Source organism: Hydra vulgaris, chromosome 13 (assembly GCF_038396675.1).
Source record: "Hydra vulgaris chromosome 13, alternate assembly HydraT2T_AEP".
In the NCBI taxonomy this organism is placed as follows: Eukaryota; Metazoa; Cnidaria; class Hydrozoa; order Anthoathecata; family Hydridae; genus Hydra; species Hydra vulgaris.
Genome location: NC_088932.1, coordinates 21,950,001 through 21,966,544, shown reverse-complemented (window position 1 = coordinate 21,966,544; position 16,544 = coordinate 21,950,001). Strand labels below are relative to the sequence as shown.

Below are 16,544 nucleotides of genomic sequence, written 5' to 3'. Positions count from 1 at the left end.
AATGGTAGAAACAATAATAACTTAAACTAACAAATTACAATTAACTTTTTATTTTCACGACTAATTTATACTGAGATTAATTTACCTGAAAAGTAGTCAGTAAGGAATATGAATGCATTTGTAAATTACATATATATGTGTGTGTGTGTATATATATATATATATATATATATATATATATATATATATATATATATATATATATATATATATATATATATATATATATATATGTATATATATATATATGTATATATATATATGTATATATATATGTGTATATATATACAGATATATAATGTGTATATATATAACATGTATATATATATATATATATATATATATATATATATATATATATATATATATATATATATGTATATTTTTGTATGTACATTTCATCTTTTTTTAACAAATTTAGATTTGCACTCAAAAAATAACCATGAATGTAGATTTTAACATTATTAAATTGTAACAATAAGTCAACGTATATGTTATGTTATATAAATAATATGTATGTTTCTAAATAAGTTTTGTTTGCTTTTATAAAAAAAGTTGTTAAAATGTCAGATACATGGAGTAAACTTCAAGCGCATAAGCGAAAGCAAGAAAGCTTGCGGGAGATGTTAGCAAAAAAAAGAAAAGAGAGGCAAGTATTGCTAGAAAGTACCTCTGCAGGAGATCTTAATAAGCAAGATTTAAGTTAGTGTTTCTTTATTAAACATTTTTAAATATAATGTTGAAATATTGTTTCAGATATTTTTATGTTGGACATTTGTTATCTATTTTGTTAAATAGTTGACGAAGAGAAACAAGAGAAATTTGAAAATGCTGGAAAAGTAGAGTTAGATTTGGAAGCCATTAGCGAGTTGGAGAAGTATGTAGCTTTGGAACTTAGCAAAAAGGAACTAGTATTGCCATTAGCAATCGAAGATCTTCATAAACATTTAGAAAAGGTAAGTTGTTATTTTTTATAACAATTGCCATCAGATAAGTTGTAAATTAAAAAAAAAGAAAAATGAGAAAATATGGTGCATTTATTTGTGTGCAGACAAATAAATTGATTTACCTTGATCTTGATCTACCCATTTTTAAATGTCAGTTTAAAGTGGTTTTACAAATGTTGCACACTGTATTTACTGTTTTAAGTTATTAATTAAAAACAATGTCACAGGCTTGGTCGGGAAATAGGAGCGATCGCTCTTGAATACTGACCATGGAAATAATATTCAGTTGCGAAAACTGGCCAGATTTTTTAGCTGTTTTGAGAACATTTAAGTTTATGTATGTCTGTAAAACAAAAAAATTTTGTTTTACGGACAATCATGAAAATATACATAAACTTAAATGTTCTCAAAACCATCTTGAAGCGATAGAATAAAAAGAATATTCGCAAACTCTAAAAACCTGCCAAATCTACGAACAAACTAATTCTATTGGTTCAAAAAATATGCTATGTGAAATAAAGTTCTAGAGTATTCTGTTCCAATGTTTTAAAAATTGTATTATTCGAGATATGATAAGTTTTAAGGTTTCTAGCATAAATTGTTTTAAGAATATATTATAAAACGAACTATTATTTTGTGGCTCATTCTCGGAGCCACATCTGCAAAGTAGATCTTTTGAACTATTATTATTTGTTTACAAAAATAAATGTTTTAAATTGTCAAAATTTTGAAACTTTATTATATATTATAGATTTTATTAGTATATTCTTATTTTTTATTTAAAAAGTATGTATTTTTTATGTTTTTTGTTTTTTGTTTGTTTTTTTTTTGTGTTAATTCATCTCCTCAAGGCTGAGAAGGGCACTACAGGAAGCTACTAATTTGTGGTATAACCCTCTCTCAACCAAAAAAATCAACAAAAAAGTTATTTCTCAAAATTAAAAAAAAATTTAAATGAAAATTGGCCTTAACAATTAAAAAACATACTAGATAAATATTGAAACTTTCAGTGTAAATTTCGGACCCCCTTCCAACCCCCCACTTTCCGAAACTACGCGAAGCATAAAATAGTTATTAAAAAAATTAACTTTTTTTATTTATAAAATAATTTAGCTTAAATAAAACTAAAACTAGCGTTAGTTTTATTAGAATCATGTTGTCTGGCCAGTTTTTCGCAACTAAATATTATTCCTGTGGTCAATAATCGCTCCCGCTTCCCAACCAAGCCTGATGTCATAATATTTATAATACTACAATTTAAAACAAATTTTGTTGTAAGTATGAACAAGGTTTTTACAAACAAATCTTTTTCGCTAGTATACTGGTTTAACAAGAAATAATTTAGGAAAGAAAAAATTTAAAAGAAAAAAGTTATAAGAAATAATTTAAGCTTACAAAGTGTTTACCTAGTATTTTTTACTTCCACACTGTTGAAAAAGAAAAGAGCATTGATCTTAAAAGATTGCTAATTTTATGAATTATAAAAACAAGATAAAAGTAGCGAATAATAAAGAACTGATATTCAAGGAAAAAGACTATACGGAAAAAAATTTTGGAGCACTAAAGAACAGTCACAATAAAAGGATGAGACTTAATTGAATGGCGAGTAACACAAGAATAAATTTTAGTAAATGGCGCAAGAGATGCGAGCTCTTTAGAGCAGCACTCATTATATTATTTTTAAAAAAGAAAAAGAGAAGCAACATTATGACAATGTTACAATGGTTGAAGGTTGGCTGCAAGAGCAGGTCCAACTATGTTTGCAATGCGTTTTGCTCCTTGTCTAAAAAAAAAGGGCATCATACGAAGATTTGCTCTAGATATGGCAACAGTATTCCATGCAACGACAGATTAGAGATTTATAGTGAAAAAGAATAGAGTTCGGAGTATAAAAGTGGTGAGCACAGTAAAGATATGCAACCTTAGCAGATGCTAATTTTGCAATGTATTTAATGTATGGTTTCCAAGACAGATCAGAAGTAAGGAATAATCTTAAAAAAAGAAGGTTAGATGACTCATTGAATACATTACCGCTTATAAATATAGGAAGATCTAGGTTATTGCAATAATGATTAGCTGAAAAAGTTTATCTGAGTTCACCTGCCACTGAGGCTCCCATGCTGTAGCAGAAGTTAGATCTTTTTCAAGCTCAAATGTCCCCTCCAAAAAATCAGAGAGTGTTGGTTTCTTATTAAGACAAGAATAAACGGTAGTATGATCAGCAAACAATGCCACCTTATACTCATTTTTAGATTTTTTAAAGAACTCGAAGCATAGATACACTATTAATAGTTCAAGCAATTGCCTCATTACTAATAATAAGCTCTAAACCATAACAAAGGGCTCTAAATGTAGCCACAACAATGCACACCAAAAGAATGAACAGGGACACTATCCATGTGCAACAGGGCACTGCTAGTATTCTGATACTTTACAGCTGTTGATGGAATCAGTCTTTCTAAGAGTTACCACAGAGTTTGGGAAACCTGACTACCAGCTGGCCTCAGAACCATAAAATTGAGTTTTAGATAATATACTAACTAAAAATTGTTTCGATTTGAACTTCAATCTGAATTTTTAAACTTAAAGTATGCTAAATATATTTGGACGGTGTCAACCTAAACCAGCAAATGTAAGTGTATATAATATATATGTTTTCTATATGTTTATATATTATATAAACATATAGAAAACACTATCTGCTTTAAAGTTGGCATTTTAAAAATTAAATAGTTTAAAAAAATATATATATATCATTTAATTAGTTACTAGTTATGTTATGAGGGGTGGCAATATATGTGGCTTTTATATATATATATATATATATATATATATATATATATATATATATATATTTATATATATATATATATATATCAGGCCTTGTTACGAGATTTCGCTGCGTAGCGAAAACGCGTAACGCATTTTTAAGTAACTTAACTCAGCAAATATGTTTTGCATCGTTAGAAATAATATTGTGTCACTAGCGTCTTTACAAGTACCGCATTGTAATTAAAGTTATTTTATTAACGCGTTAAAAATCATACAAAAAGTTTTTTTTTTCTCACTATAACAAAAGTTACAAATAAAATCAAAGTTCTTATTAAAAAAATCATTTTTATTATTTTTTTCAAATATAAACTAAATTTTATTTTGAAAAAAATATTTTTTTCATGAAACGTAAAATATTTGTTTATTTTCTTATGATTTTACATTTGGTTTTTGGTTATTTTATCAATTGTTATTAAATTTTTTCTTATTTAATTTGTGAACTCTTTTTAATAATGTTTTTAAACAGAGTTTTTTTTTTGTTATTTATCAGTTACCGATAACATATTCGTGATCATAATTTATTTTCATAAATTAAATGAACGTCATTAAAACTTTACGTTATTGAATTAACAATAAACAAAATATGTTATTAATAAAATTTTTACATCAAAATAAATCGTGTATTTTTTAAACTATTATGACTAAAAATAATTTTTATATTTAAAAGGAATTTATATATTTAATTCCTTAAGATAAAACTTAAACACTTTATTTTTTTTAACTAATTTTTAATAAAAAAAAAAAAAAAAATGAAACAAACTGTTTCTTTAACAAAAAAAATCTATTAGTTTACAATTGCGGTTAAATGCTTTTACTTACGACTTTATTTCTTCTGAATAAACGTCACGTTAACGATAATCAAAAGATAATTTAAATATACTAAAACATATAAGTTTTTGCATAGCGCAAAACTGCTGAGCGCGTAGGCAAATCGCCTTTTTGCAAGCAAAATGCGAGCTGCGTAACGCTTCTTAACAAGGCCTGATATATATATATATATATATATATATATATATATATATATATATATATATATATATATATATATATATATATATATATATACATATACATATACATATACATATACATATATATTAGGCTGGGGTGAAAATAAAAGTTCTATCAAAGAATATTTTGTTGTGTCTAATTGTAAATAAACAAAAAATATTAAAAGTATTAATATAAGACATGGGAAACTGCCCCATTTTGACCCTTAAACATTAGACAGGTCTCTAATATTATAGAAAAAAATTTCTTCAAAAGTATGTCATGTTGGGTCTCAAATGAAGCGAAATTTTATAAAAATTTCAAAAATAATAATCATGTTTAATAAAAACATCTATACAAAAAAATTGACTCAAAAACACCGTTAAAAAAATGGCAGTTTTTACGCATTAAAATGTAAACTAATAATCTAACAAACTTTTGAAGAAATTTTTTTTCTATAATGTTAGGGACCTGTCTGATATTTAAGGGTCAAAATAGGGCACAAGTAAAGCATTTTTATTTTTTACAAATGCTTCTGGTTTCATACATGGATTGGGAAATAAGTATGGTTTGTTGTGATGAAATTCACACTTTTGTTTATTTTCACCCCAGCATAATATATATATATATATATATATATATATATATATATATATATATATATATATATATATATATATATATATATATATATATATATATATATATATATACACACACATATATATATATATATATATATATATATATATATATATATGTATATATATATACATATATATATATACATATACACATGTACATATACATATCACTCTGCGCACGTGAAACTCGTCCTGAAACAACCTTCCAGATGTGACAAATAGCGCTTGCTAGTTTCGTTACGAGAGTAAAAAGTTGTGCTCGTCTAAAGAACTTGCGAGGGAGAAAATTATTAATTGATTTTGTAGATTGATATTATATTTTCTGTAAAATTTTTTTGCTGAAGTCAAAATATGTTTAACAGTAGAGTTTGCATATTGTTAAATAAAGAAGTTATATTTGTAATAAAGTATAATTTCAAATTTGTAATATCACGCATAATTTATGCATGATGTATTTCAATTTCAATTGATTTTTTTTTTTTTTCCCCCGAAATTTATGGGGTAAAAGTTCAATTTAAAAATGATTATTTTCTATTTGAAAGCTAAATCCAGCATGATTTTTTTTTTAAAATTCCAGTTGAACTTTATCATATTGGCTTAATCGTACCCAGGTCAAGTCAAACAATTCGCTAACTCATATAGTTTTTTTATGTTCATTTGACAAAAAACTTTGCTTAACTAGAACTTTTACTTTGAATTGCATTTAAGTCCATGTAATAAAATATCAAAACTTGCAACACTTCAATGAAAATTCTAAAATTAAATGTTAAAAAATTAATTTATAAAATTAATATCTAGCGTTATATCTATAAGTATCTTATAAATATCTAGTGTAAAAAGTTTATTAAACTAAAACTTCACTTAAAGCTTCGATTTCGTGCAGGTTCAATCACATTCTATTAATTAATGACTTATTATAATTAAATATTATATTCAAATATATTCTATTTAAAATTCAAAAACATCAAATGTTGGAATATTAAATATTTTTTGTCAAATATAAGTAAATAAACTAAATATTTTCACTGGTATCTTCGAATCGGTTATATTAAAGTCTGTTTATTAAAAAAGTTAAACTAAACACAACTTAAAATTAAAAAAAAAAAGATTCAATAAACAACATGTATAACAAATATTTTTGTTATATAACTTTGAATTGAAACTTTTGAAAAAGAAAAAATGTAGCGTAAAAAATTACGTCATAATATATAATATATAAGTATTATATTTGTATAAGTATATATATGCTTATACAAAAATATATGATATTAGTATAAGTCTATTATATATTTATTAAGTATATAACTTGATTATACAGGATGACCAGAAAAAACGGAGACAAACATTTTTAATCATTTTTTATTAAACCAACAAAAATTAAGTAAAACAACAATAAATAAAAACAACATGGACTATCCGCAATAACATACTCAGCCGGTTTCCAAGTGGCCTCTACCCGCGGCGTATCGCCGTTGGAGGAGGCCACTTCGCGTCTTGAAATTTTCAGCAATGAGCCACAGGTCTTCTGGCGACAATCGATCCCATTCCCGGCGCAGCGATTGCTAGTGATTCCAAACTTATGTGGGGTGTAGCACAGTGTAATCCATCGGGTTGAGATCCGGCGAGTAGGGCAGCCATTCCAAAGAAGCGATGAAGTTCGGATAATGGGTCCGACACCAGTATTGAGTTGTTTTCGCCCTGTGAGCAGGGGCAGAGTCCTGTTGGAACGTCGGATTCACATCGCCGAAGTGCTGTTGGGCCTACAGAAGTACCACAGTCTCGAGAATGTTGCGTTGGTAGACTTCTTGGTTGATTGTGACTCCTTGATCCACGATCAAGGAGTCACAATCAACTCCAGATCATGACGGAGTGAAGATTTTTGCGGTGTTCGACAATATAATATATTTTATAGATATCTTATATAATATATTTTATAGATATATTTATAGATAATTTAAATTTTCTGAAACTTCATTTTAGGAAATACTCCATATTTTTTCAAAAAATTATGCAATACCGGAGTTAAATGAAATATAACTTGGGTTACAAGAAATTCTTGAAATTCTCCCTGAGCTGTTTGTAGTTTTTTAAAAGTTCCGGAGTAAGGGAGTTTTTGATATTAGACAACATATTGCTTCCTTCTAGTTCTTCATCAATTAATGGGCGAATGACTCAGTCAAGGACATGATGTTGACAACCAATCAATTGTGGTTCTACCAGTTTCTTTTTGTAAAAATGTTTTTGTAACTGACTTACATTCCTTCTTCCACTGTTTGCATTTGTAGTGTCAGCTACAGTTATCTTTATATTCATTCATAAATTCTTATTCATTGAGAATAGCTGCTATATCTTTAACAACAGTATCTACTTTTCTGTCTGGTAAATTTAGTACTTGTAACTCAACTTTTTTCAACACTAACACTTGCTATTCTTGACAACTAATACATTTACCACCAAAGTGTATTAACCAGCTTTCTAAAGGTAGCGTTTCCTTCACTTTTTTTTTAAGTTTAACAGCTTTTTTAATAGTTGATCTGAATATACTAGACTGTGAAGGTGTTTGAATGTCAATCGCATCTTGAGATAAATGTCAACAAATGGTTGCTGCTTTGCTGGTTGATAAATTTGAAAATGTTACTAATTTGGTTTCAGATTTGGTTTTGCTGCAGTTTTTGCTAGTACTTGTGAACTGTTTTTCTGAGTCTTCTGACTCTTGATATGCTAAGGAGTTCATCGTCAATTCAATGGTATTAAAAAATTCATTCAATGGATTGTATTTTCTTCATTTTACACATTTATCTTATGTCTTATGCACTTGATCCATTTTTGTCTGTATGACTTAAATTGATGTGGAAAGTTTAATTTATTTTATATATACACACACATACACACACACACACACAGTATTGTGAAAAATTTAAGAACCATCAAAAAACAAATTGCATAATTTAATATTCAGAGACAGTTTTAGCCCTGTGACATGGTGCATTGTCTTGCTGAAAAATGAGCAGAATGCTTTGCTCCAGTGCATCAATGGTAACAAGTTATTATTTAAAATATCGGCGTCATAAATAGAGTTGAGTCTATTTATTCATCAAATAATTTAAACATACCGATATCATAATATGTCATGCAGCACCATATTCCAACCGCCCTGCTACCTTGTTTTGTTCTTTGAATAATACAATATATATATATATATATATATATATATATATATATATATATATATATATATATATATATATATATACACATATATATAGACACACACACACACACACACACACACACACACACACACACACACACACACACACACACACACACACACACACACACACTGAGTGTAAACTAGGGTCAGAGTTAAAATTTTAGTTTAGGGGAAAAAGAGAAATTGATATAAGTATTATAAATAGTTTCAATATATACATTTTTTTTTAGTTAAAAGGACATTCAGTAAATAAATCTAGTCTGATGATTGTAATTGAAAAATTAGAGGCACAGAATCTAGTAAGGTAAGTTGTATCATTTTTTAAATTTATAAATTTTGATTTCTAGGGATTTTTTTTTTATATCAATTTGTTACTTATTTTTTATCTTTTTTATTTAGTGTGAAGCGGACTGGGGAGCTTGTCACCATATTTGATTGTGAATACGTGAAAGTAATAGTTCTTAATTAATGTTTGACCTAATAAATTTTTCTTCTTCCCTCTTTCTCAACATCAAAACTTAAAACATAAATCTTGATAAGGATTGCATTGCTACCATCTAAATTAGTTGTGGACTTGTTTTGAAAGGAGAGGGGAGGGATTGGAGGGCTAGTATTTCATAATAATTGTTATATAATTATACTGATTGAGAAGTTTTAATGTTATTTTTAGCTTCGTGCTTTGCTTGGTAACCGCTCATTAGGTTATTTATTTGTTATTTTGTTTAATGAATAAAGTTTTATGGGAAAACATGAAAGTTTTGAAGAAAATGTGGTCAGGTATTTTTATTATTTTGATATAACTAGTAAACAGTTTTTGATTTTTCAGCAAATCCTGATAAAACTGTGGTGATTGAAACTAGGTAATTAACTAAAATATAAAGTAATTTTAATTTTTTTTTAAAGTTTACTGTATGTATTAAATATATGCATTAAGATAATAATTAGTTTTGTATTTTAATAATTTGTATGGAATAAAAAATAATATAAACAAAGTTGTTTAATTATATAAATAAATTTATAATCAATTATTATTTTTAAACATTTTTTCATATTATTGATCAGTGATGTAAAAAAAACTCGAGATATTGCAAAGCCAGAAGCAGATGATCAAAAAGATTTAATAGCTGTATGTTATTTGATTTGTTTGTTAAGTTTAATATTGGGTTTTTGTAATTGTAAGCATTTGGAAGTTCAGTAATATAGGCGTATAAAAGTATAAATGCTATGAAGAAAATAATACAATGCTATATAAAGAAAATTTTCTCTTAAAGTTCATTAATTTCTTAAATAGAAAAGTCTTTATTTTTATTTTTGTATTTTATGGTTAAAAGAGTAAGTTTTATATTATGGTGCTAAAGATTCATTTCCGTATGTTTTGTTTTTGTTTATTGTAAAACACATTCCCACAAACATGTTAGTGTTAATTATCAAATTCACATCAAAACAAAATTTGTGTGTGTGAATTAGTTGGATTTAAAAATTGTGTGAAAATTTGAATTAGTTAAATTTGTGTTGATTTTTAAAAAAAAATTTCATAATGATTCAGTTTCGATGTCACATGGTAGGATTATTTTTAAACTGCTTTTTTAACTGTCCTAGAGAAAAAGTTACTAAACTTAGCTTCAAATTCAATAGCAAAAAATGTTTTTTTTTTTGCAGATAATTTAAATAAGTACTTTGCATAACTTTTTAAACATGTCAAACTTTTCAATTCTAAATCTTTCAATTCTTTATTATATTGCTATTAACTTTTATTAAGGTAATTTTTGAAAGTTCTCCAATTTTTTGCATCTTTTCTTATTTCACTGTGTTGTAAGTATGTCCAAAGTAGTTAAAATAATTATGGTTTTACCATTACAGAAATGTAGTATTGTATTATACTAAAGTTCTGTAAAGAATGTTAAACCAATGCTAAAATGCTATAGTGGTGTAGTGGTAAAGCGCTCGCTTCATAAGCGAGAGGTTCCAAGTTTGATCCTTACCACGTCCCTGGTAGTACCGTGCTCAACATGTTTCTCCGCGCAGTGGCCTTGTTCGTCAAGACTCGTGTTTCGGAGTTATAGAGTTGAAAGAGGGTTATACCCACAATTAAGTAGCCTCCTCCACATTGTTATTATGTAGCCTCCTCGACATTGTTGAGAGGGTTATAACCACAATTAAGTGGCCTTCTCGACATTGGGGAGGTGAATTAACAACAAAAAAAAAGCATGCGACATTTAAATTTGACTTTAAAACCTCAAAAAATGTGTGTTAAACCTCAAAAAAAAGTGATCAAGAAAATTACATTATACAGAAATATCATGAATTAATTTGATAATAAAATAAAAGTGGAAAAAATTAACAAAAATTAATAAGCCAGAGAAAGTAGAAAAGCTTATTGTCGAATTATTATGGAAAAGCTTATTATTGAATTATTATGGAAAAGCTTATTATCGAATAATTATTAAAAAAATCTTTTTTAAAAAAATACACTTTTTCTTAAATTGGAATAAAAAAGAGAAAATATTTTTTTCTTTAGATTTGACCCATTTGAGCTTCATTTTATAAAACTGTTCCTTGGGAATTCCAAAATCTTTACATCTTTTAAATTCATTGAAACGCAAGAATACTGAAAAGGTGGGTCTTTTTTGCTATAAATTGTTTTACATTCTATATCATCCTAATTAGTTTGATTTTCTCCTCAGCTAACGTGTAAACCCCACTTTTTCAGTGTTTCAATAAATTTAGAAGATGTAGGTTTTAGAATTTTAAGAAACAGTTCTGTAAACTTAAGCTCAAATGGGTTGAATCTAACGAAAAGAATGTTTTCTCTTTTTTAGTCCAATTAAAGTTAGGGGTGCATTTTTTTAAAAAAGATTTTTCAATAAATATTTTAGATAATAATCCTGACCATAAGCTAAACTCTTGCGCTTATGGGCTAGTACATCAGAGCCAGGTGTAAGACCTACAGAATAAATGTATTGATCAAAACACAGTTTATACAACTTACAAAAGATTTATGTACTTGGATTTTTTGTCATTTTTTGTTTTTATGTTCTATTTCTTTGTTGATTTTTGCTAATCTAAACAGAAGAATCATTGTGTTTAGGAAAAAAAGGGGGAGGGGGGGTGATTGATATAAGTATTTTTAATAAATATATTTTCACTTTATTGTCAGCCTATAATCTCATAAATCTCAATATCTTCATAAAACCAAGTTTAACATTTTTACAGAAAATGTTTAACTTGTTTAAATTTGTAACTAATTTTAGCTTGTAGACAAAATAACTTTTTTTAACAGAGATTTTAAAATAATTTTAATTGGATTTAATGTGAGTTTTATACAATGGTGACATAATACTTCTGATGATAATACTATGGCGACAAATATTATTTATATTATAAGTATTATGAGATTATAAATATTACGGTAATTGTACATACTTCTTTGGTTTTGACCAAATTGAAAAAACATGTAGAAAATTGTCAGAGGATTCTAATCTGATTTCATAACAAATAAGTGAATCAATATGTAAGTATAAATCTATGCCAAACATGTTTTTTTTTCAAATTAAAGGATATTAACCATCAACACTGAGATTTGAAGATTAAACAGCCATATCTAAATAGGTTTTGCAAAGAGAATGCAGATCTGGTGATATTTGTCAGAGATAAAATTCGATGGATAAAAAGTTACTTCAAAGCCCAATAAATCAAAGACTAATAAAAATAAGAATATTTGCATAAGTAGATTAAAATAATTTGATGGGTTTATGTTTAATATTTTTAGGTATTGTAGTAATGTTTTAAATTATTAAAGAACTTGACTCAATAGTGCATGAAACCTTTCGTTTGAGTTGCATTGAATTGTGCAGTTGCCTCTGTTAATCAACCAAGAGCACGTTTATACCATCAATAATTGTATAAAAATGCTCTTTATAACACTGATATTTTACAGCTGTTGATGGAATCAGTCTCTCTAAGAGCTTCCACAGAATTTGGAAAACCTTACTACCAGCCGGCCTCAGAACAATCGAGTAGTTTATAGTTTTATAGTTTCTTCCCTCATTTTTTTGAAAACAGAAAGAGTTGCATAGTCATAGAGGCACAACCAGAAACCTGTAAGCAAAGTCAAAAAGATCAAGTGTTCATCATCCTACACAAGAAACAATGTTACATAAGTTTACATTTAGGTCAGTTGATAGTTTTACAATGTGCTTTCTAATCAACAAGATTAAAAAGTGCATGGTCAAACTAGCCCATAACAGTCTAACTCCAACAGCAAATAATTTTTTTAATTTTTTGATGTTGAAGTTAGACAGTTGTGACATAGTTAGTTATGTAAACAGATGTATAGTTAAAGAAAAATAATATGAATGATGATGAAAAAAAAAACAGTAAAAAAGAAAGTTATATTGCAATTTGCCAGACCTTTGTATGCTTATTTAACCCACAAAACTAAACAAAACAGCAGCTAAGCTAAATCAACCCTAAAGTTTTATAACTTTAAGGTTTATAAATCAACCTTAAAGTTTTATTTTTTGCCAAAAATTTGAGTTTAATAAACTCAACTTTTTAGCAAAATTTGAGTTTATTCTTTATATAGATTTTATTTATTTTTTCTTTAGAGTTTGTTATCAATTCCAACTATGAGAGAGTCTGAGGTAAGTAGCAATAATGGTTTATTAGTAAGCAACAAAGATAATACAGACTTCTAGTTTTTTTTTGCAATTAATAGAACAGCTTTAATTTTTAAATAAATTCAAAGTATTATAAGTAAATTTAAAAGTATTTTTTATTTAGAACAAAAAAATTGGCAATGAAATTCTTGATCTCCTTAATCAAAAAACTGCTAAGGTAATATACTAGTTTTATATATATATATATATATATATATATATATATATATATATATATATATATATATATATATATATATATATATATATATATATATATATATATATATATATTGAGCCTTACCGGGAAACGCGTGCAGTCACACGCCTTGTTCATCCACGCTTAAAGTAATTTTTTTTGACAACTTGACCACATTTTTATATAGTAAACCATTTAAGAATTTGCGGCAAAAATAAAGCTATAAAAAACTAATGAGAATAAAACAGTAATACTTGAAGAAAAGAACCGAAGACTAAAATGATAATATAAAATAAAAATTAAAAAGAAATAAAAAATCTCAATAAAATAAGCTAAAAAGATAGAATATTAAAAAAAGAAAATTGTTGTCCAAAAAATAAATACCTAAATATTTAACTGCTTTTGTTTTCTTATTTTTATGACGTTTTTTTATTTTCCACTACCTAAATTGATACAAGCTGACGTTTGTTATTTTCCACTACCTAAATTGATACAAGTTGACGTTTGTTATTTTCCACTACCTAAATTGATACAAGTTGACGTTTGTTATTTTCCACTACCTAAATTGATACAAGTAAAAAAGTAATGTAAAAAAGTTTTTCATGTAAAAAAATAAAAAGTAATTAATACTAATATTTAGATATAAAATATTTGGTTGTTTTCAATACCCCCATTGAAATAGTCTGCATTTTTGTAGGATTATCCATATTGTACATTTAATCCTGATAGTTTATTTTCTGATGAACTTTTGTTATTGATGAACTATTGTTATTGACGATGCTCCAAAAGCTTGTGGGTTAGTGCATTACTTTACTGAACTTTTTTAACGAAATGTTTAGAAGCCTATTTAAAACTTTTTTTTAAGTTTTTAAATAAATTTTTTTAAAACAGAACAATCATTATGTTCATTATCTCTAGTAATTCATATAATTATTTGAAATTGGATAATATAAAAGAAACTATTTCAGACATGCATCAAATGCAGTAAATACATTTATTAAAGAAACTGTGTTATTTCTTTTATTTAACTTATTTCGTCATTACAAAGTTTATTAACCAGATAAATTGAATCAAATAAAAATGTTTTACAAATAAATTACAATTTATTTTTTTATTTTCCTATTATTGATATAAGTATTGAGAAAAAAACGCCTATTATAGCAAAAACATTTTTAAAAGCGAAAAGACGTACAAAACGAATAAACGTAAAAAAAATAAAACGTAAAAATATTATTAAAATTCCTCGTAGTTCGTACATAGCAAATTAGTTTCTTAGTTATATGCACTAATAAAATTCGTGAATAAATTGCATATCAAAACAAATTATATATCAAAATTCTTTTTTTGAAAGAAAACAAAAGTTGTATATAGAAAAAAATATTTTTATTTACGTTTTTTAATTATTCAATTTTCTAGTTTATTTAAACTTGATATTTTGTTACAATTTTGTTTCTTTTTTTAAGGATTGTTTTTTTTTCTTAGTTGATAAGTTTAGCTTTTTGTCGCAAATTATTGAAACGTTTAATAAAGTAAAAGATGCGAACTGCCATTTATATTATATATATGTTATAGTATATATATATGTTATAGTATATATATATATATATATGTTATAGTATATATATATGTTATAGTATATATATGTTATAGTATATATATGTTATAGTATATATATGTTATATATAGTATATATATATATAGTATATATATATATATATATATATATATATATATATATATATATATATATATATATATATATATATATATATATATATATATATATATATATATATACTATAACATATATAGATAACAAGTTGTTACTTGTTTTTCCTACCTTTATAGCGCCTGGCATTTTCAGTTCACCTTGTTCTCGCTTATAGCTACAAGATTTTCTGAAAAATATGTTGTGACTGTAAAGGAAGTTTTTACAGTCATTTGCATCCAAGTTTTCGATAGCCAATAAGCAGCTTCTCAATCATATCTTCATAGTTAACAGATTTACAGTTACCAAAAAAATTAGATACAATAAAATCAAAGGAACTCCATGCATCAAATTCATCAGGTTTCATTTTTGTTACAAAATTATCATTCTTAAGCGGTTCATGAATTTGGGACCATTGAATATTCCCGCTTTTATTTTTCCACTTGTGATTGCTGGAAATTTAATGTTCAGGTATTTAAAAAAGTCTTTTCTGGTGTTCTATTAAAGGTGAATTAAGAATATTGTGTTGACCTACTACAAGTTCATTAATCTAGGGCCAACCCTTTTGGATCAGTGACTCTAGTTCTAATACCCTACAAACAAAGAAAACAAGGAAATTTGGTGTGTTCACCCTTTTGGCCAAGCAGAAGACACATTACTTTGATATCACAGCAGATGATTCACTTATGCATGTTGTAATTGATCTTCTCTAATATCTTCTTAATGTTGTCATAAATTTATTTTAATACTTTTTATTAAACTCTGAGAATGTTGAAAGTTGCTTTGGAGTTGTAAATGAGCCACATATGTAGCAAAAACAATTTGGATCAGTTTTACATTTTCGACATTAAGATGACATCTTGATTTAAATTTCAATAATCTAAAAATTTGTTGAACAGTCATGTTTGAAGAAATAAGCATGACATTATGAATAAATTCATTTCAAAAAAACCAAATTTAATTAAAATTAAAAATCAATTCTTAAGGCCTATTCATTATTTAGATTTGACATTGACTATTCATTATTTAGATTTGACAATGACTATTCATTATTTAGATTTGACATTGACTATTCATTATTTAGATTTGACAATGACTATTCATTATTTAGATTTGACAATGACTATTCATTATTTAGATTTGACAATGACTATTCATTATTTAGATTTGACAATGACTATTCATTATTTAGATTTGACAATGACTATTCATTATTTAGATTTGACAATGACTATTCATTATTTAGATTTGACAATGACTATTCATTATTTAGATTTGACAATGACTATTCATTATTTAGATTTGACAATGACTATTCATTATTTAGATTTGACAATGACTATTCATTATTT

At 26.1% G+C, this 16,544-nt stretch overlaps 1 protein-coding gene across 2 annotated transcripts in view; it reads left to right on the top strand.

Moving 5' to 3' along the window:
• Positions 1 to 494: 494 nt before the first annotated feature.
• The window catches only part of LOC100197970 (N6-adenosine-methyltransferase subunit METTL3), a 42,905-nt gene continuing 26,855 nt past the window's right edge, over positions 495 to 16,544 (top strand). The window contains exons 1-9 of one of the 2 annotated variants that reach the window (XM_065816336.1): positions 495 to 702; positions 799 to 956; positions 8,858 to 8,931; positions 9,027 to 9,078; positions 9,298 to 9,313; positions 9,454 to 9,487; positions 9,690 to 9,753; positions 13,235 to 13,270; positions 13,410 to 13,463. In XM_065816336.1, coding sequence (XP_065672408.1) covers positions 564 to 702; positions 799 to 956; positions 8,858 to 8,931; positions 9,027 to 9,078; positions 9,298 to 9,313; positions 9,454 to 9,487; positions 9,690 to 9,753; positions 13,235 to 13,270; positions 13,410 to 13,463 — 627 coding nt within the window. In that variant the 5' untranslated portion in view covers positions 495 to 563. Of the gene's footprint in view, positions 703 to 798; positions 957 to 8,857; positions 8,932 to 9,026; positions 9,079 to 9,297; positions 9,329 to 9,453; positions 9,488 to 9,689; positions 9,754 to 13,234; positions 13,271 to 13,409; positions 13,464 to 16,544 lie in introns of both variants that reach the window. The other variant, XM_065816335.1, reaches the window with a different exon arrangement.